General features: G+C 51.0%; 3 protein-coding genes and 1 pseudogene across 4 annotated transcripts; 1 reads left to right on the top strand and 3 right to left on the bottom strand.

Moving 5' to 3' along the window:
* Nucleotides 1–2,175: 2,175 nt before the first annotated feature.
* On the bottom strand, nt 2,176–4,319 carry LOC136449411 (cationic amino acid transporter 5-like). The gene has a single exon (XM_066449436.1). It carries the CDS (start codon nt 4,234–4,236, stop codon nt 2,380–2,382), a length of 1,857 nt encoding a protein of 618 aa, XP_066305533.1. The 5' UTR covers nt 4,237–4,319; the 3' UTR covers nt 2,176–2,379.
* Nucleotides 4,320–9,621: 5,302 nt separating this feature from the next.
* LOC136449408 (uncharacterized) lies at nt 9,622–11,007 on the top strand. 2 transcript variants are annotated; one of them, XM_066449433.1, is made up of 4 exons: nt 9,622–10,390; nt 10,483–10,596; nt 10,685–10,753; nt 10,835–11,007. In XM_066449433.1, the coding sequence occupies exons 1-4, from the start codon at nt 9,899–9,901 to the stop codon at nt 10,994–10,996; spliced, it is 837 nt and encodes a 278-aa protein (XP_066305530.1). In that variant the 5' UTR covers nt 9,622–9,898; the 3' UTR covers nt 10,997–11,007. The 2 variants fall into 2 exon arrangements, with proteins under 2 accessions (XP_066305530.1, XP_066305531.1); XM_066449434.1 differs by having other exon boundaries at nt 10,649–10,753.
* A 90-nt stretch (nt 11,008–11,097) lies between these two features.
* Nucleotides 11,098–14,328, bottom strand: LOC136454167 (alkaline ceramidase TOD1-like; annotated as a pseudogene).
* LOC136449410 (uncharacterized) lies at nt 14,262–15,664 on the bottom strand. Its single transcript, XM_066449435.1, has 2 exons — nt 15,358–15,664; nt 14,262–14,916 (listed from the first exon to the last, which is right to left on the bottom strand). The coding sequence occupies exons 1-2, from the start codon at nt 15,576–15,578 to the stop codon at nt 14,475–14,477; spliced, it is 663 nt and encodes a 220-aa protein (XP_066305532.1). The 5' UTR covers nt 15,579–15,664; the 3' UTR covers nt 14,262–14,474.
* Between the last annotated feature and the right edge of the window lie 5,766 nt (nt 15,665–21,430).

The raw sequence follows: 21,430 nt of genomic DNA, 5'->3' as shown, positions 1-21,430 counted from the left end.
TTATGTGGGGGGAAGGCGAAATGGACGGGCGATGAAATCGAGGAAGTTTCCCTTGGATCCAGCGCGGTTAACCCCGATCCGACATACCAAAAGGGTCACTTAAATCCCATCAACAACAAAGCTATAGGGTAAGCCATGGGCTCATCACCAGCCCCGTCCGAGCCCACCAGGCTCTCCGCCTCGCCTCAGGCCTCGCACGGGAGGTCTCGGCGCCCTGACGCAATCTCCGCCTCGCGCAAGGCCTATCACGGGAGGCCTCGGTAAGGAGCCCAATCTCTGTCTCACCCAAGGCCTCGTGCGTACAGCCTCGGATGAGACTGCTATCCTCCGTATCGCTCGAGGCTGGCTTGACAACAACTCGTTGCTCCCGCCTCGACCGGTCTTCTCGACAGCATGTCGTGTCCCATTAATGCGTCAACCACTCCCGCAATCTCAACCGGACGACGGCTCGACACCGCGGAGAGGCCGATGGGACAAGCAGTCGCATCAGCGCCATACCGGCTGAGACAGGGCATGGCCGGGATTACCGGCCACTGTATTCTAGCGCTGTACCCACGATCAGCGTCCGCACTACAGTGTGCCCCGTAACTCCCGCCCCGAAGACAACGCAGCATGGGAAATCTAGCCCGGGTCATCATCGCCCCCGAACCAGCGTACCAGATCGACCGCCCCCTCTGGGCCTCGGCACTCTACGCTAGGGTCTCGGCTATCTCAGGATTCACGTCTGCCGAGACCCCCACCACGGTTCGGCCTCGGCACCAACCCGGCCTCGGCGCGCAATCAATCCACAGCGACCCGCACGCTGACCACCGCGCCCGCTCCGAGGCAGCCCTGGAGCTCCCATAACGCACAGGATCGGATGTGACCAGCACGTCGCCCCAGCGCTCCAAGGATGGACCACTCCGATGACCACACCGCCACAAGAACATGCTACAGGGCTCGGACTTGCCGCCTCTGTTCGCACGACGCCGTATAGTTAGCACATGTAGTACCCCTGTCCTCCCTTCAACTATAAAAGGAAAGGACTTGAGCCATTTCAGGGGGGGAGCACTCACGAAGAACAACACCCTGTAACGCGCACACTTCCCTGTCGCTTGAGAGCAATATCTCAAGCAGCCCACATCACTCCCCGCCGAGACCTAGGACTAGCTCCCTCTCTCACCTAGTTTGTAACCCCCTACTACAAGCACTTCGGTGCAAGGAATACAAGATCGATCTCTCAGACTGGACGTAGGGCACCAATTGCCTGAACCAGTATAAGCCTTGTGTCTCTTTGCATCACCATCCGAAACTGAGAACACGCAGTATAAATTTACTAGTTGGTTGAGGATCCCCCAGTCCAAAACACCGACAGTACCCTTACCTAGGAGACAACTATTTTGCTAAATCTGATATTTATGTCATCTAATCTATCCTTGACCTGCTTGCATAACTATTCTAGTACCATTTCCATAAAAAAATTGACATTCTAGTTTGATCATATTTATATTACTAAATAAGAATAATTAGGTTTATCAGGAATATATTTTTGTTACCATACCTATTCTATGTTATTAATGTTGATGGTTTTCTCTATAAATTTAATCAAACTTAAGATAATATGATTTAGCACAAAATTAAAATGTTGTTCTTTCAGATGGAGCTAGTAATAGTTTTCAGGCATGGCCTATGTATGTGCAGGGGTGGAGACAAGGGGTGCAGCTGGCAGGGGCCTACCCCTCTCCTAACGTTGCACAGTCTTCATAAGTACTTCTCATAATTAGTTATTACTAAATCACTAGAAACTGTAAGTAAATAAGTCTTCTCAACTAATCTAGTATTGTTTTTTCTCAAATACTCTTGATTGTCCAATATTAAATGTCTAAAAAATACGATGTGAACTTTTGATCTATGAATTGTGCCCATTTTTATCTTCAATTTAAACGTTTAGCATTTTTCTAAGCTGAAGAGGTTAAAGATGATTTATTATAGTTCTTTAAGCCAATATTAAAGTTGATAATTTTTTTAAGCCAGTCTTAGGATTTGGTGATGGCACTGAATAGTTTTTATTGACACTCTGTGATCTAGTCCTCTACTAGTATATCTAAATCCTGGCTTTCGCTCCTGCGTGCAAGAACACGGTAGACACACTAGCCCTATGATTCTACGAATGCAAAGATTGAATTTCACTGAGGATAATAAGAAGGTCTGCATTCTGTGATCAGAGATATTGAGGACACTCGTGAAGTTGGTACGTGTCACATACTCACAGGCGTAATTGTGCATGCACGTTTGCAATCCTAGCGGTAAAGACTCCGGCTCATCGTATGGTTGGTGGTAGTACAAACGACGAAACGCATCTTGTTCAAACAGCAAGTGTTCAGCCGCCTGATCGAGTAATCAAAGGGCGCCGCCTGCCGCATCAGCCTTCTCCACGTCGGCCGCGGCAACAACCTTCTTCTCTTCATCGGCGGCCGCTTCCCCGTCGTCGTCCTCCCCGCCGCAAGCGCCGTGTGCGACGTCATAGGTGGCGTGGAGGCCGACGAGGACATAGTAGACGAGCATGACGGCGGTGCAGGCGCCGAAGCGGATGAAGGCGTCCTTGCCGAGCGAGCCCATGAGGAAGAGGTTGGTGGCGATGGACAGCGAGGGCAGCCACGGCACGAGCGGCACGCCCCACACCTTGGGCGCCCGCGCCGCGGGCACCAGCAGTTGGATGCCCAGCGTGCCGGCCGCCCACGCCGGCACCAGCACCACGTAGCCCTGCCACCTCTCCGGCGACGTGCCCCAGTACGCGGCGATGCCGATGGACGACGCGATGATGAGCAGCAGCAGCGCCGTGAACCGCAGCGCGTGCGTCCGGGTCGTCACGCCCCGCACGTAGTACCGCCGGACGAGCAGCGCCGTGGCCATCATCATGAAGATGAAGAGCGTGCTGACGGAGAGCAGGCTGGAGAGGACGTCGAGGCTGGAGAAGAGGGCGATGCAGGCGCCGCAGACGGCGATGAGCGCGGTGGCGTGCACGGGGGTGCCGGTCCTCGGGTGCACCAGCGCGAACACGGGCGGGATGATATGGCTCCGCGCGATGTGGGTGGTGTAGCGCCCCTGCCCCAGCGCGCCCACCAGCAGCACTGTGGTCATCCCCTTGAGCGCGCCCAGCGCCACCACGTACTGCGCCCAGTGCATCCCCACGCTGGCGAACGCCACCGAGTAGGCGGCGCTGCGGTCGATGGCCGTGTACGGCTGCATCATGCTCAGCACCAGCGCCATGATGCAGTAGATGGCCGTGATGACGGACATGGAGCCCAGCAGGCCCAGCGGGATGTCCCGCGACGGGTTCTTGGTCTCCTCCGCCATGGTCGCGATGTTGTCGAAGCCGCCGTACGCGAAGTAGACGATCGCCGCCGCCCGGAACACGCCCGGCACGCCGTGCGGCATGAAGGGCCGGAGGTTGGCCGGGTTGGCGTGGATGAACCCGGCCACGATGACGAACGCGATGACGACCACGTGCACGGCGGACGCGACCCAGTTCACGCGGGAGGTGCCCTTGGCGGTGAGCATGGCCAGCGTGGCGGTGACGGCGATGACGACCACCGCGATGGGGTCCAGCTCGTCGTACCCCTCGGCGAGCCCCGGCGCGTGGATCCGCAGCGCGCTGGCGGGCTTGTTGATGAGCGACGCGAGGTAGGACGTCCAGGACCGCGCCACGGCCGCCGTGCCGATGACGCTCTCGAGGATGAGGTTGGCGGCGGCGATGAACGCCGCGGCGTCGCCGAGCTCGACGCGGAGGTAGGCGAAGGAGCCGCCGGCCACGGGGATCTCGACGGCGAACTCGGTGTAGCAGAAGACGGAGAGCATGGCGGAGAGGCCCGAGGCGACGTAGGAGAGCACGATGGCGGGGCCCGCGTGGTCGTGCGCCTCCTGCCCCGTGAGAACGAAGATGCCGGCGCCGATGACGGAGCCGAAGCCGAACCAGGTGAGGTCCCACCACGTGAGGCACCGCCGCATCTCGTGCTCGCTCCGGCGGCGCAGCGCGCCCAGCTCCGCGGCGTCGGTGGACCGCCCCGCGAGGCGGTCCCGGAGGCGGGCGGGGGTCTCGCCCAGCGCCCGACGGTACGCGCCCCAGCTCGCGAACGACGGCTCCGGGAAGAAGTCGTCCCTGTGCCATCGCCAGTAGCTCCTCGCTGGTACCGTCGCCGCGGCCTTGCCTGCGCCCTCGTCGTACTCAGCCGGCGCGGACATCTCCGCGGGCGCCATGGCCGCACTCACGCCACTGGCGCGCTCCCGCTTGGTGTGGAGGTGGAGTAGCTGGGCTCGGGACTGTGTGCGGTATGGCGACTGGCGAGGTGGCACCCGTATAGATATGGGAGTGCGGATGGGTCGCTCGGTCTCTCGGTCGCTGTCTCGCCGGGCGGGACCGTCTTGGCTTGGAGTTTTGCGCTGCAAGACGCAGGAGGGAGGCACAGGCACGCAGCTACCAATTCAAACGCCGATTTGGTTGCAGGTCCTGTCTCAGAACTGCAGCGCGACGCCGATCGCCCAGCATTTCAGGAAAACCGGCGGCGGCTTCTTGTTGGTTGTGATTGGACGCGTTGCGTTTTCCTGCAACACATGACGTACTACGTGTCACCAAAATCTTTGCACTGCTATGAAGTGATGGACTGCAAAGGCAAATTTGGAAAATGAACCGAGAACAGCAGCTGCAGGCTGCAGCGTCAGCTGGAGTAGGGCATAAGCACGTTCTTGGCCCAGCCCCATATCTGAGCCGAACTGATCGATGTGTCCTGTTTTTCTTCGAGTTCCTGGATGGCTGGATAGGTACCGGATGTGCGCACCGGTTGGCCCGATTGCAAAGGCATTGGTCAGACTAAGTGTCTCCATACACTGACAGACATACATACACCTGGTTGTCCTCTCTCTCTCTTTTGAGAGGACGTACACCTGCTTCTTTGAATGATTGCATTGCAAATTGCAATGAGAGAGAGAGAGAGAGAGAGAGAGAGAGAGAGAGAGAGAGAGAGAGAGAGAGAGAGAGGCATTGCATGCGCTGACTCGTCTGTTGATATGGCCATCCATATGGGGCATATGGGTGCGGTGCCGCGACACAAAACAAGGACACGGTTGGCCGGCGATCATGATCGCTCAGCTCGTTGGTCAACAGATTCGCTTGGAGGTGGAGGTGGTGCACGCCGGCAAGTCGATCGAGCTCCGTAGCGCTTGGAGCCACATGCAGTGCGGGGCCGCGGGAGGACGCCAACACGGGCGAGCGGGACAGCGGGGAGGAAGCCTCCAAAACTCGCCCATCGGGGTCGGGGCCGTCGCAAGTGGCGTCCGGCCTCCGCGGATCACGCGCCATCCATCACATCACGCGCGCCGTGCCGTTGCACTGCCCGGCGCGTGCTCCGTCAGCGTGTTCGTTTGGCTGAGATGGTTTGTTGTCGGATCGTGAAGAAGTACTGCTGGCTGGTTTGATGTAAAAGAAAAATATTGTTTCGACTGAAAATTTACGATCGTTTACGAGGCAATAGGCCCAGGCTGCGTATCCTTTGGCCTGTTCACACGCGCCGATACCGGCAACACGGTCACTCCGTCGGAGCTGCAGCTGCTTGCCCTCGGGGATGGATTTGCCGAAAATGATCATGCGGAATCGAATTTTAAAAGTAGCCATGATGCTGAAAATAAATAGGTCCTTTTCTGACAGAAGACGGGTACAGACTGTCATCAAGTGTGTGAGTGTCACGGCAGAAGCATACCGGCTTATTATAAAGTGAACGGTGAATTAAGGGCTAATCAATGATGTAATGGGTTCAAAGTACGCCCGTGAGCCACAAACATAGACCATCTTTTGTTTGAAGATGATTTATTTGTTGTTACTCGTGGAAGCAAATGAAACGAGTAAACAATCTCTGTAAAGTGTTCTGGATTTGTATCAGATACGCTTGGGTCATCAACGATCAACAAAGAAAAGTCTTCGGTCCTGTTTAGCAGGAACACTAATTCTAGCTGATCATAGAAACACCTTAATGTTGTCTTTGGATATTAGAACAGTGGCTTGGTATGTTTGGTCAAATAAAATTCTCAGCAATGTGTATATAATCAAGCCTAAATTATTACCCCTAAAATCAGAATTAATATTTCTATGGCTCTTGTACAATGGTCGGCTACAATCTGCATTGAATTTAGAGGCCAAGTTAGAATTAGATTTTAAGTTGTCTAATTCACGTCTCTCCCTTAGGCATCACGGTTCTTATAACTATTCATTTTGTGTGGTGGTTAATCGCGATTGCGTGAATCACATCGCTCCTGCAATTTTAGGATTCTAGTGCAGCCCTGCAAGTTGAAATATTACATTTACAAATTGTTAAAAGGCTAATTTCCATATTTAGACTGGACCACACCCTAGCCTAAAATCTTGGTAGTCTATTTAAGCAAATCAAGATATAAAAGAATCTAGGGTGGAATACCATGATACGTCGCCGTTTCTTTTGGGCGTGATAACAAAGTGAAATGATGTATTGGTTATCGGGGGATCCACTGAGTAGTCAGAACTAAGAAGGAAAATGGGCGGTCTTGGATACAGGGATCTGGCGCACTAACACGTACTCTCTCCGTTTCAAAATAAGTATACTTCTAGAGTCTTAGTGAAGAGATCATGTTAATAAGAAATTACACATATATACACGTATAAAAAGTTGCTCTAGGATGTAATTATTGCAATTCAGAAATAGAGAAAGTGAAAAAAAAGACAACTAGAGTTAGGTGGTCCCATAGCTAGAGATGCACACTTATTTTGGAACGAATTTTGAATTCTACAAATGCACTTATTATGGGATGGAGGGAGTAAAAGGAAAGACTTTTTTTTCAAAAAAAAATCCTCTCTAGAGTTTTAAACAAATAGAGAGTTGCTTGCCCTCGGAGCATACCCGAGACGTGTGGTCTGCATTTGTGACACGAACTTGACGAAACAGCATGAAAGGTCTGTAGGACGCATCGATCCCAGACTTTCCAGTAGATCACTGCGACATTTTTTTGTGAATGACTTCACGTCTAGTTCATTCGTCCTAAAAATAACTGTTGTTTTAGAAATGAATGTGGACTAGGTTTTCTTATAAGTCTCTTTTCTCCGGCGTCAATCAGCTGGGCCCATGCCCATCACGCTACTAGCATCTCGGCCGGCGCGCTAGGCCCATGACCATCACGCATTCGCGCTCTTGTGGACCGCGCGCGCTTCGCCCCGGCTTGTCTTGGCAGAAAGTCAGAGAACCGGTCGTCGGCGACGGCGACCTGACGAGGTAGACGCAGACGAAACTCAACCATCTCCTCTCCTTGCATTGCTGTCAGTTAAGTCAAAGTAGTACATTGCACCTTTGTTCTGTAATACAGTAAGTACTAATAACTTCACAAGTTTAGCTGTAAGAATAATCCATGCATCTAGAAGCTAAGCTAATTAACGCATCAGAGTGAGGCGCTGAGTTAACCACCAGCAGGCAGCAGCAACCTTGGTGTCGCGTGTTCCAGAAGCACGTTTTCTGCGCATCTCATTCAAGGGTACGTAGTTTCTTTGTCATTAGATTAGAAGCTTTGTACGTATATCATCACAGGTTGTTGCAGGATGTACCTAAACGTAACTTTTGAAAAGATCATGCGCAGAAAGAGATAAGATCATGCGTAGATAGAGAAGTCCACCGAAGTATTTTTTTTCCCAATTATTAAACGGCTCTTTTGAATGACAACCATGTCGATGCGACAGATATCGGATCAAGGAAACTTTGGCAGACTAAAGAGTGAGGAGAGGATCGATTATTCGATTAGCATGGGCACTAATCCCTGCAGACTATTAATCATATTCAAAGTGCTCAGAAGACAAAGGAGTAAATAGCACCCAACATACAACAACTCATATGGGTGTATTATTTTGGTCCAACAAGTTAATAGAGGGAAAAACTTGTTGAACGCGCGCTTGTGTGTGGTCACATGTGTACCATACAACGTATTTTGCCACCATGGTAGGTGACATCGACTGTTTTATACACATAGCGCCATGACTTTCTTCCCCCTTATCGTCTAGGTTCTATGCGGTTTGTTTCCTTCTTTCTTTCTGTTACTCATTCGTTCAACTGAGGACTTCCTAGAGTATCGTAGCAGTGATAATGGAGCCACAATGATGTTGTCCGGTGGCTGTATTCACTCAAAATGGATTTCATTTATTTGGACTAATGCGCAGTGTGTCGAGTTTAAATTTGAGTCGTTCCTTAGACGAGAGATCATCACCTATCCCAATGTACAATAATCATAAATCAACTCTGCGGTAGCTTCGGAGGTCAGGCGCCGTAGGAGGCAATGGGGTATAAACTTGTTTCGTATTGCCTACAGGTGCCCGTACCCGATAGGGTACTAATTCTCACGCACACTCATCTCCATGCAGGTAGCAAGTACCCGCGGGTTGTCCATACTCGAGAAAAAAAACTACATCAGTAACATTATCAACACACAGGAACAACATATGTTGAGTATATGGCATTATGACCAAATAACCTATTAAGATTGTCACAAAGCAGTCATAAAGAGAGACATGGTTCTTCGGTTCATTTATGAACTCTCTTATCTTCACTCATGGGTTTAGCTTGATCACTTTTTGACCTATCATTCAATCAGATTGCATCCATGTTAATGGCGTGGCATACTCAACAATGATTGGATACTTCACATTGCATGACTCCTCATGTCTTAATTAGTTCCTTGGTGTTAATCCAAGTATTTTAGTCCTTCACCCCAGTTTTGGTTCTTGGTACCAAGCTGTCTCTCGCTCTTCACCTTTACTTAGTCCCTGGAAATCAAATCCTTGCTTAACGATTCGCCCTATCTGGCCATTCCCGGGTCAAGTTTTACTTTACATCAACAACAGGTACACATGTTTTGAGATTCCAATTTGCCAAAAACCAATTCACGCGAATCGTCAATGACCATAAATATGCATCACATTCTACTTCATCTCATTTGAAATCTGAATCATTGATTTCTAAGAATTGTGTAATCTTCGGTATTCATTTTATTTGTTTTCATCTGTTCATTGATAGACAAGGATGTCTATTGATATTTCCTTTTAATCTTCTTCAACATTTTTCAATGAAACCAATTCCATATCATTTTCATCATGCCACTTGATTTCTTCATATAGCTTGACACGTCTTCATGGATTGCTTGGCAAAATGAATACAATATCTCAATATCACGTAGGTAGGCTTTCAAACAAATGAGACCACAGATTGGCACATGTTCATGTCTCTTCTTTCTTTATCACCTTTGCTTGTCATCTAGTCAAATTTAAACATATAATATGATTAATCTTTGTCTGTATACCATTTTAGCGTTAATGGATCCAAATAACCTCTAAATAAATAAAGAAAGAAAGAAAGAAAAAAGAAACGGGAAGGGGAAATAGGGGTGGGATGAAACCACTTCCAGTAGCGCAAGCGACTTGTCACTTGTACCAGGCCCTGCCTTAGTTGGCTCCTGGCATTTCCTATCATTTTTCAATCAGAAAAAATGGGGACGAAAAATCATAGGTCTGGGGATGAAATGGAGAACATCCATATGATTTCAGTTTCAGTCCGTGATCAGTGCAGTGATGAGAAACAAAAATGAGAATTACGCTTCCATAATCTAGTGGACATGTGTTGGCCACAAAAGAACTCCGGCTTAGGGCCTAGTTCAGCTCAGTTGATTAGCTAAAGGCAGAGCGCACTAGATGCCTTGCTTGCGGTGGCAGAGGACGCAAAGCACCATGGCTGCGGGCTGCCGGGGCATGCATGGCGCACAAGATGATGCCATGCATAAAAGCAAAAGATGGAAAGGAAACGGAGAAGAGAAGATTGCCCACCATCTGACTGCAGACAGAGCTGAACAATCCAGCTAGCGCATGGAACCGTCTCTGTGCACGCCGCACGCCACGGTGACCGCAGCAAATGCCGCCCCGCTATCCGTGCGGCACCGCGGCGCGCACAGGGCTGGTGGCGCCGTGCGCGCCCACCGCCACCACCAGGGGGCGGCGGCGGGGGAGCCAGGCGATCCCCACCAGCAGGTGGTCCCGGCGAAGGGACGAGGCCCGCCGGCGCTGCCCAACGCCGCGTTGAGGGTGGGCGCCGGCGTGGCGCTGGCGCTCGCGCTGGGCGGCGTCTCGTGGACGGCGCGCGGCGGGAGCACTGGCGCTGCCCCCGTCACGCAGCCGGCTATGGTGTGCGCCCTCAACGGCGTCACCGACGCTGCGCTCCGCGCCTCCGCGGAGCAGCGCGGCGCGGCGACCATGAAGACAAGCGTGGACGCGCTGTCCGACTCGCTGTTCCGGCGCGAGGACTCGCCCAGGGACCGCGCCACGCTCATGGACCTCGTCTTTGAGCAAGTCACCAAAGAGGTGTGCCCCTTTTTTCTACTCGCGTGTAGTGCAGGCCAGTGATCGGTTTCACAGCCACCGGCTGATGCTAACGCTGTGGATTTCGTGCGCAGCATATCACCGACAGGGGGAAGCTGACGAGCCTGCTGCAGGAGTTCTCGGCTACCCGCGACTCGGAAAGGAAGCTTGACCTCGGATTGCTGCTCACCGACGTTCTAATCAATCAGGTGACCTGCCACATTTTCATCATGCTTCCTCCATTGGTGATTTGAGCTAGAGCCCTATTTTCGACATGCGTCGCAAAGAGACTGGCAGAGGGCGAAAGAAGTTTGCCAGCAGCTCACAGGTCGCTACCAGCGTGACTCGAGGCCTTACCTTCACTTGGTAATGTTTCTACACGTCTTGGGTTTGAGGGTTTCTGAACTTCTTTGGTCTGAATCTGAATACGCTACATGTTTTCTTCAGCCTGTGGTCAACATGATGATAGCAGTGGAAGCCATGCTGTCCCCTGACACCACCACCACCGACGACATCGAGAAGATGACCAAGACCGCCATGGACGCCTGCTGGAAGGAATTCAAGAACAAGAGCGAGCTGGCCAAGGGGTCAGCAGATTCCACCGCCTGATAGCTGATATAACACCGTGGTTGCAGTGCAGTTTGCCTGACGCTGAAGATTTCTGTCGAGTGCTGACTGATCCAGGGATGACTGATGAATCTGTGTGTCTTCTGATTGTCAAGTCGTTTCAATTCCAATGCCTGTCACTAAATTTTCTAATTCTTTTTTTTACATTGTATATTTTATTTACAAAAATGTTCTAGTTTGTCAATTATTACCCTGCAGTATGCCAGCATATGTACACACACCCGTGCAAACAAAATTTAAATAAAAAGATAAAAAAAAAGAATGGGCCTGCATTTTGCAAAGGCCTTAGTCAGCAGACTCCCCCCACATCTTGAGAAGATACCTCTCTCAGCTGCTCCCGGCGATGTCTCTCGAGGATGCCATCCTGGTGCCGCCCTGCTGCTTCCCTCGGCCGCCGCCGCCGAAGCCGCCAGGCTTGAGGTTGTGCCGGTACTCGACGGCGATCTGCTCGAACACCTCGACCTCGAACATGTTGATGCTCACCTTGGGGCTCATCTGGTCCCTGACGTAGGTGAACGCGAGCTGGTCCCGCGGGCTGAACGCCTCCAGCTCGTTGAACAGCAGGCAGGAGAAGAGTTCGCTGGCCACGCCGTGCCTCCGGATGATCACCGCCGTGTCCGGCACATCTGCAGCATGGCAAGACAACACGTACAGTGATCATGATTCAAGATTCTGAAATTTTGGACGGATGTGTTGTTCTTGTTGCATCAGAACAGAACATGGCAGCATGTGTCATAAATCTTGTTCGTTCCGTCGAACAAGAAGATATCAGAATCAATGCTGCCGTGGACTCGTCGTGTCTCCGTCCGGCGTCTGCATTTCTTACCCGACGGATATGGAAGCTTGCTGGGGGACCATGGCTGCAGGCCGTTGGCGCAGTAGGTCTCCATCTGCGACCTGACGGCGTCCACGTCGCCGCACTTGCGCCACCGCGCCGTCGCGATGGCCTCCTCCATGGTGTGCCGGTTGAAGGGGTGCCTGGACACCGCCACGTCCACGCCCACGCGGACCAGGAGCGCGTGCACCAGGAGCGCCGGGTCCACCGTGAGCTGCACCTTGGCGTCCACCCACACGCTGAATCTGGCGTTCGGGAACAGCCGGTGCAGCAGGTGCTTGGCGACCACGCCGTTCATCGCCGGGTCCTCGTAGGGGAGGCACCCGCCGCCGGCGCGACGGCCCAGCGTCACCACGCGCCACGCGCCGACGGTGGTGAGTTCGCCGCCGCCGCCGCGGGCGTCGCGAGCAGGAAGGACGCCCTGCCTCGCCAGGACCCTGCGGGTGGCGTCGTCAATGAACAGGAAGAAGCACGCCGTGCGTAGCGTCTCGGAACCCAGCCCCCTGGGCTGCCGGACCTTGTCGTGGTCGTTCATGATCGCCGACGCCACCACCACGCCCCTGCACTTCTCCATGTCCAATCTGTCTGAAAGCCGTCAACGATAAATATTCAGTGGTGTTCTTTATGATTGCTCCGCGACAGCAAAAGGTACTTGCATATCATTTGGCTTGCATCCGAAGGCGAAATATAATGACGCGCGATTACGAGCACGATCGCGGCGAAATCTCGAGTTCTTCATACGTGTGAATGCGATTAACAAGATCAAGGAGCTCACCATGTTCTGGGACGGGAAATTCCCGGAAGAACCCACAGGGAATCGCCACTTGGTCGTCGGTGTGGCTGAAGAAGGATCTCCGTTCGTCGGTGGAGAAGTTGCCCGCAAACGTGCCCCTCCCGCCGCTCTGGTACCGCAATGCAGGGGACGCCGAGGTGTTGCGGCAGAGGCCATGGATCTCTTCCAAGGCAGTCTTGTAGTCTGCTGAAGCAGTGAGTGTAAACGATCTTTTTTAAGGGGGAAAAAAGAACACCTGAGGATCACTACAACTACCAAAGACCGTATGCATGGCAACTGACATGATCCGAGATTTTTGTTCCACAAACACCAAGCCAAATGAGAAAACGCCAAACCAAACTTCATCCGCTGCAAATTGTAATTCGTTGACTTTTTTTCTTATGTTGTTATACACGTAGATATACCACTAAACTATGTATCTGGTAAAGTAAAAACGAACTAAGATTTGAAACGGATGGAGTATACAGTAGCTGTAAATTAAATCTATCCAAAATGAAACGAACAGCCACGGCGATCAGGCAGACTTGTCGAAGGCGATGCGGACGACTCCGATCGTTACGGGTCATCATCAACGGCCACGCCCGGCCCGATGCGACGAAACACGAAAACGGCCACGCACGCAACGAGAGAACGAACGGCCACGGGTGCGTGCAGTGCGGTGCCGTGCAACATCACTTGCCGGACGAGAAGGACAGTCGGAGACCTGCGAAGGCGACGGGGTTGGAGCAGAGCGCGCGGGGGGTGGGCAGGGCATGCCTGTGCTCGCCGTAGCCGGGCGGGTACCGGAAGAGCGGCTTGGGCGGGGAGGGGAAGGGCAGGAGGCGGAGGCAGCCGCGGCGGCCGGGGTCGGTGAAGGAGACGTAGAGCGCGGGCGGGAGCGTGGTGAGGAGGTAGAGCAGGGACAGGCACAGCAGCTTGGACTGCAGCACCCCATGCCACGGCGGGGCCGCGGGGACGCGGCGGTTCTGGACGCGCAGTGCGGCGCGGCGGTTGGTTGGCCTTGGCTTGGCTCCGCTCGTCCACTCCTCCTGATCAGGGCGCGAGAGGACCGGGCACTGAGACTCTGAGCGCGAGTGATACTAGGAGTTGGTTGCAGACTGAGGCAGTGCCAGTGACCGTAGTAGCTTTCGGCTTTCCCAGTACTCATTTTGCGTCGTATGCATGCAGCCTCCCCCCGGCTCGGCTGTTGCGGACGCCCCCCTGTTTCTCAACTGCTTAGAGCAAATTCAATCTTTAAATTTGAACCACTATATCTCTATCCAGGCCGGAGCATGCGGGCTACGTGCGCTGGCGCAGGGCTAGGTCGTTGTCAGGATAGACATGGATTACGGTTGTTTTTTTTTCATAATGTAGCGTCCGCAAAAAAACTAACGGCCGGGAGTGCAACTCTTGTATTATAAACTCTTTCTTTTAATACAATGATATACACACTCTGCGTATTCGAGAAAAGAAAAAAAACTTTTATTTTTCTTGATTTTTGGATTTCTAAAAATGTCCCAGGCTCCACTACGAGTTTCGACCCGCTCCGTTCGCCAATGTGGCATGCCGACTAGCGATGACGTAATATGACATGTTTGGTACAATAAAGCTTACAAAACAGTGTTATCTTGGTCCCAAACTTCCAAAATTGCATTTATATATAGCCGTGCCATAAAATGTGATTACAAGCAGAATTAGTTTTATCATTATTGCTCACAAGAGGCACATTGTTATCCAAAAGTAAACGTAGCTAGCGCAGAAGAGCACGAAATACTTAATGCTAGCATAGGTGCATCATGCACGTCCTTTCCTAAACGCCTCGTTCAGTGCCTTAAAGCACGTTTGAAATCGCATCACATACTGGTGGCGGCGGCAGCGGCGTCGTCGAACAGCATCCAAATCTCGTTGACCCTGCCGCTGAACTCGAAGGGCGAGTTGTACTGCGCGACGGTGTAAGGCGAGGCCGGGTCGGCCCTACGCGCGTCGTTGACGGCGGCGGCCCATCTGGTGCCCTGGAGGCTGCCGTCGAGCCGCGCCGCCTGCTCCCCGACGTCGGCGTCCGCCACGAATCCCCCGAAGCGGCGCACGGCCGCGTACCTTGCCCCGGCCCAGCGCTCCACTCGCAGGCCCTCAGCCGGCGGCGGGTCCGCCTGGTTCTTGGCCGGCACATAGAAGCTGATGGCGAAGGAAGAGGCGCAGAAGGGCCCGTCACTGGGCGACACCCGCGTTAGCACCGGCGCCGTCATCTCGATCGTCTCGTTGTACGCGTTTTTGCCCTGGATGTAGTTGAACAGTCTGCACGCACACACGCAGTGTGAGGGCTTTGATGCATATGGCTAATTACTAGCTGTACTAAAAATTAGCCAGCTATAGTTGATTAGCTAGTTGGCTAATATCTAGTTAAAAACTTGACTAAAAAATAACTCATATATTAGCCTCACTAGGAACTAGTTTTGTCTATTTTTTAAGCAAAGAATTTTACCTATTTATTAGCTGGCTATATGATTATCAAACGTACCCTCATTATTTTATTTTATTTTTGATTTTGAGCAAAGGCCCTCATTAATTTTTAGCCAGTGATTAGACCAGCAACAGCCACGGCTACGGCCTACGAGACCATATTATCTCTCTGGGCTTGGGCTCTGGCCCACTTGAAGGTGGCCCAATAAGGAACGCAAGCGTGCGTGCTTACTGCTTAGTGCTACTGTGATGTGACGGAGGCGAGAGGTCGCTTACTGGAGGAAGCCGATGCGCGTGGCGGCGACGAAGGAGATGTCGTCGATGGGCGCCGTGGTGATCCACATGGCGTCCGTGTACCGCCGGATCTCGAACCCGTTGGCGCTGTCCACCACCTCGTACGCCGGGCATTCGATGCGCTCGCACGTCGGCGGCACCGCCGCGGCGGTGGCGACGAGCAGCGCCGCGGCGACGGCGAGCAGGCTGCCATACCGCGCCATGATCTTGCTTTGCCTGCCTGCGCTGCTGCTACTGGTGCTGGATTGGGATGGGGTCTGGCGCTCGATCTCCGTCCGTGCGGCTGGGGATCGGCGGTGATAAATACCTCTGCTTTGCCCGCGGCTCAGGATGCTTGTGGCGTGGGCGCTTCCACGTCGCTGGTTTTCGGGCGCTTGGCCATCGTTCGAGATCTCGTGGTCTTGCTAGAGTCCACAGGCGTGAGGTTAGCTGCAGGAGCACGTAGAAAGCACCCAGTTTTGGTGGTTTCTGAGATTTTTTCTTGCTTCTGGATTCTGGTCGAGCCGCTAATTGTGGGTTACACCGGCATTGCAGTTGCAGATAGGAAAAGAAAGTACGGGCAACATATATTTTCCATTGATTGGAGTACACCAGCTGACAGTTACCCACACTGAAACATTATTTGCGGTTCCTTTCAGTTTCAGCTTGCAGGCATCTGAAGTTTCGAGCTTATTTTCACAGTAAACGTACAGAAAACACTCAAACAGTAAAAAAAAAAATCCAACTCCGCATTTCAGAGGGGCCTTCGTCTGTGCTATAAATAAAGCACGCAAGCGAGCAACTTCGGTGGTGTTGCAAGGGTTGGTGAGCTTAAATTGCAGGACTGTTCGCTGATCGCTGGTGAAGCAAGGAGCTCATGGCCTACAGTTATGTACTTATTTTTAGATTGATCTCCTAACCAATAAGTCCAACGGCTTATTGGGCCTTGATCACGCGTCCTGATTGGGGCGCCCAACCCTACATGGTTGGTGGGCCCCCGTCGCACTGCGCTATATAAAGAGGTGGGGGCCAGCGGCTCAAAGCACGAGGTTCGCCGTGAGCCGCAAACCCCACCGACAAACCCTAGACCGATCTAAGAGGGCGCGCAGCCAGCGACGGGAAGCTCCGCTGACCCTCGCCGTCGTCACTGCTACGCCCCGTCTGCACTGCATCGATGTCCGTGCAACCTCTACTCTAACCATCGCTGCCCGTGAGCAGACTTCACCGACGAAGCTGATGGAGGCCTCTGATGAAGACATCAACACCGATCACACATCCACGCCGTCCACGCCGACACCTGCTGGTCCTATTACCCGTGCTCGTGCTCGAACACTTAATCATCAAGTGAGTTCCTTCTTGAGTTCTTGTCCATCCTGTTTAGATCTTGGAGACACGTGCACTCTTGTTTTGATTAGGAATCAAGGAGAAGACCGAAAGGGAAAAGGACTCGCGTAGGCTGGATTCGGACTGCAGCACACCTCCAACTTGCGACGGTCGCCACGGTTACATACGGAGTCGGATTGGGGTGATTCTGGACTTGTTGGAAAGCTAATAAAGTCTACTTTCATACGGATCTGACCTCATACTCATACCTGCTCATAAACGGCGTCAACAGCCCAAAAATCACCGAGAGGTCTATTCTGTCCAGGGTGCTGCGCCACCTTAAGTTAGCCCAATGGGCTTGTATCGTTTAGAGTCCAGTAGGGACGCGTCCTAGGGTTGGAGCACGACACAAACTCTCTTGTGGTCGTCCTCTACACGTCATATACCCCTTAGCTGCCACCAGGAACACTTGGGTTTTATTTAGATCAAGTTTAGCCTTTGCTACTTGCTTGTAGGCGCGCGTGCTGATCCAGCCACCCGTCTCCTTGTCTTCGGAACCCCACTCATAATAAGATTCAGTTTGAGGCTTTCAATTTCATCTTGCAAATTCAGCGCTTGTTTCGTTGTTCTTGCTAGTTCTTCGATTGCTTGCAGGACGGGAGCCCTAGTGGCTGGTTGTTGCGCTCCACAAGATCGTGATGGCCTTTGGAGGTGGTGTATCGGTTGCTAAGGCGCAGTCTTGGAAGGCTGTAGTCGGGCCGTGAACGTCATCTCCATCCACCAAATCGAGTTGTCTCACGCCTCTCATCGAAAGATCATCCATAAACCCTAGCGGGTTCTTATCAGCCTCTGGATCCACTCCCTCTGGGATCTCAGGTTTGACACCATCTCCTTCCTCTAGATAGCTTTCTAGGTCTACAGCGTTACCGTTGTCTACTGCTCTTGATGTCTACCCTCTAGACCGACTGCTAGATGATTCTAGAAAGATAACAATGGTACCAGAGCCTACTAGCACATAGATCTAGATAGGGGTAGAGAAAGAATGAGATCACGATCTCGGATCGGATCTGATGAAACCCTAACCCTAGATCGGGTTCGGGAAAAGAAATTAAAAGTTACCCGAGAAGAAATAAAATCGGGGGAAAAGCTATCCAACCCTAACCCTAACCCAGGAAGGGGACTGACTGAGAAAGAAAGAACCGTGCTGGGATCCGGCGCCCGCTCGGTGATTGACTGAGAAGGGAAAAGAACCGATTTCAAATCGGAAAAGCAAACCCTAACCCTAATCGTCAAATCGGGTCAAATCCGAACAAACCAATCAATCAAAAGAAAGAGGAAAGAGGATGGCCTACCTCGGCGTCTGCGCGGCACTGCAGTCACGCCGGCGTGCAGGGAAAAGGAAGGCTGGCCGAAGGGGGCACGGCTCGCCGGGATCCGGCCACAGGGGCGCCGCGGCCAGGCCGCTCGATGGCGGCGCGCTCACCCGCTAGGGAGCGCGCACGCCGGCGATGGCGCCGGGACCTCGCTGCTTCGCCGTTGTCGCTCGCTCGGCGTTTGACTGAGGAGAGAGGGGGGAGCAGTGAGGCGAAGAGAGAGAGTATGCGAATGAAAATGAAGCTAGGGTTGAGGGAGGCGCGGTTGGCCGAGGTTTTTGATGCCCCGAGCTACGCGCTCCACCGTCGATCTGAGATCAACGGCCAGGAGGGCTCGGGCCTCTTTTGGCCCAGGCGGGCGATGCTGCTCGGCTGAAATCTCGGCCCAGGCCCAGGTTACGGCCTGGGCGTGGGGGAGCGCTGGCGCGCATGGCTGGGCCACGGGTAGCTGGGCTGGAAGCGCTGGCGCGCGCGGCTGGACCGCGGGCTGCTGGGCCGGGAGCGCTGGAGCGAGCGCGTTAAGCAGGCCATGGGCCGCATTCGCTGGGCCGCGCGCATGGTTGCTGGATCGGGCCGAAATGGCCAAACAAAAGTACAGTCATAGTTTTTGATTTTCTTATTTTCCAGAAAACAGTTTGATCAATTTGAATTGAATTTTTATGACAATTTTCTGTACAAAATTTATCCAACGATATTTTTTGTTCAGTAAATAGTAAAGTTGCTTCTGGAAAATAGGAAAATGATTATTAAATGTTAATGTTTCCGCTGCGTATTTAAAGTAATTATGGACTTTTAATTAAATTCGAACCAACGGGAGAATTTGATTTTAAGAGCCAAGAGATAAATATGAGTTGATTATGATATTGTTATTTTCTGACCAACGTTGTTAATAGCAATATTATAATTTTAATGATTATGCATTATTTCTATTTCTGCCCAACGGTGATGTAGATTTAATGTATAAAATAATTGTATGTTTTAATTTTGACCAACGTTAAACTAAGGCATGCAATTATTGTTGTTATTTTTGTTCTCACCCTATTTGAATTGTGTTTTCAGAAGGATACAACTTGATGAGTTGCATCAAAGAGATCCCCACTCTAAAAGGTGATAACTATAATGAGTGGAAGTAAAAGATAGACCTGGCTTTCATCCTTGCTGAGGTGGACTGGGTTGTCACCACACCGTGCCCTAGAGAACCTGTGGCACCGGTGAGGGAGACTGATGAGACTGATGCTGCATGGCAGAATAGAGAGCGGTATTTTGCTCCCGTAAAGATGTCCTATGACCTTGAGCATAGGAAATGGGTCACTGCCAACAAGAAGTGTTTGGCAGTGATAAAGAACACCATTGAGCCTGCTATTGTGGGCTCAATTTCAGACTGTGACACGGTCACAGAGTACCTAGATAGAATAAAGAGTCAGTTCACTGGCTCTTCAAAGACATATACAACCTAGCTGATCAAGCAGCTGGTTACAGAACGGTACTCTGGTGGCGGCAGTGGCATTAGAGAGCACATACTGAGAATGAGCAATCTGGCATCTAAGCTCAAACCAATGGATTTGGTATTCAAGGATGAGTTTCTTATTCATTTGATTTTTGCTTCTTTGCCCAAAGAATTTGACACCTTTGTTATTAATTACAACATACAGCCTGAAAAATGGGATTTAGAAAAGCTTATAGCCATGTGTGTGTAGGAGGAGGAAAGAATAAAAGTTTCACAAGGTGGTTCTGTCAACTACCTAAAAGATAAGAAAAAGAACTATAATAACAACTCTTTCTTCAAGTCATCTGGAAAAGGTCCCATGCAACAGTCTCAGAACCAGCAATTCCCAGTGGCTAAAGACCAGTGTCTCCACTGCAAGAAGATGGGACATTATAAAAAGAATTGTCCTGGTTTCTTAAAGATGATTATGAAGAATAAAGGTGAGAACATTATTACGTTCGTAAATGAATCCTTGTATGTAAAATTTTCAAAATCTACTTGGTGGATTGATTCAGGTGCAACTATTCATGTTGCTAATTCATTACAGGGATTCCGTTCGATGCGAACTTTGCAAAGAAGCGAAAGTTTTATTAAAGTCGCAAATGGAGTACAAGCAGATGTTGAGGCCGTTGGAGATCTTTCTCTAGAGCTTCCAGATGGCTTCATACTTTTTCTTAGAGATATTCTTTATGTACCTTCTTTGCAAAGAAACCTGATTAGTGTATCAAAGTTGGATCATGATGGTTATGATTGCCATTTTGGAAATGGCAAATGTCGGATATTGTTTAATAATAAATGTGTTGGTCTTGCCTTTCGACAAGACGAGCTTTATTTGTTATCACTTCGTGAAAATATGAATTCCGTATGTGATGTGAATGAAAATGTATCCTCATCGAACAATAGAAACAGAAAACGAAAGAGAGCCCACAATGCGTTGTCGAAATTATGGCACTGTCGTTTAGGCCATATTTCGAGGGGGGGAATAGAAAGACTAGTTAAGAATGACATTCTTCCTCCATTAGAGCTCTTAGAGTTAGAACAATGTAGAGATTGCATAAAAAGAAAGTATGTAAAGAAAATTAAGAAAGATGCCAAACGAAGCGTAGGAATTCTACAGATTATTCACACAGACATATGTGGTCCTTTTCCTGTGAAAAGTGTGGATGGTTATGATTCATTCATAACATTCACAGACGATTACTCTCGGTTTGGCTACATTTATCCAATTAAAGAAAGAACAGAAGCATTGGATAAATTCAAAATATTTAAAGCAGAAGTTGAAAATCAGTATGATTTAAAGATTAAGATAGTCAGGTCTGACCGTGGGGGAGAGTACTACGGTCGGCATACCCCATATGGACAAGTTTCTAGACCTTTTGCAAGGTTCTTACAGGAGAATGGTATAGTCGCCCAGTATTCAATACCGGACGAACCTTAGCAGAATGGAGTAGCTGAAAGGCGTAACCATACCCTGATGGATATGGTGCGTAGTATGATAAGTTACTCCACTTTACCCATGAGTCTGTGGATGGAGGCGTTAAAAACCGCCATTCATATTCTCAATAGAGTACCAAGTAAGTCGGTGCCCAAAACACCGTATAAGTTATGGAAAGAAAGAGTACCCTCACTTAACCACTTGCGTGTGTGGGAGAGCCCTGCTGAGGTTAAAGTTTTTAACCCAAACATTGGGAAGCTAGATCCCAAAACAGTGAGTTGCCATTTCATTGGCTACCCAGAAAAGTCAAAAGGTTTTCGTTTCTACTGTCCTAACAGACATACAAAGTTTGTGAAAACGAGACATGCTGTCTCCCTAGAGGATGAAATGATTAGGGGGGCATGGTAGCTCGAGAAATTGACCTTGAAGAGAAGCGGGTGTATGCACCCACTCCGATCA

Source organism: Miscanthus floridulus, chromosome 5 (assembly GCF_019320115.1).
Source record: "Miscanthus floridulus cultivar M001 chromosome 5, ASM1932011v1, whole genome shotgun sequence".
NCBI lineage: Eukaryota > Viridiplantae > Streptophyta > Magnoliopsida > Poales > Poaceae > Miscanthus > Miscanthus floridulus.
This window is presented reverse-complemented; position numbering and strand designations above follow the sequence as displayed.

Coding starts and splice junctions, on each gene's coding strand:
- LOC136449411 (XM_066449436.1), bottom strand. CDS start 4,236: ATGGCGCCCGCGGAGATGTCCGCGCCGGCTGAGTACGACGAGGGCGCA.
- LOC136449408 (XM_066449434.1), top strand. CDS start 9,899: ATGGAACCGTCTCTGTGCACGCCGCACGCCACGGTGACCGCAGCAAAT. Junction 10,391..10,482: donor TTGAGCAAGTCACCAAAGAG/GTGTGCCCCTTT, acceptor TTTCGTGCGCAG/CATATCACCGACAGGGGGAA. Junction 10,754..10,834: donor CGAGGCCTTACCTTCACTTG/GTAATGTTTCTA, acceptor TGTTTTCTTCAG/CCTGTGGTCAACATGATGAT.
- LOC136449410 (XM_066449435.1), bottom strand. CDS start 15,578: ATGGCGCGGTATGGCAGCCTGCTCGCCGTCGCCGCGGCGCTGCTCGTC. Junction 14,917..15,357: donor ACGCGCATCGGCTTCCTCCA/GTAAGCGACCTC, acceptor GTGTGCGTGCAG/ACTGTTCAACTACATCCAGG.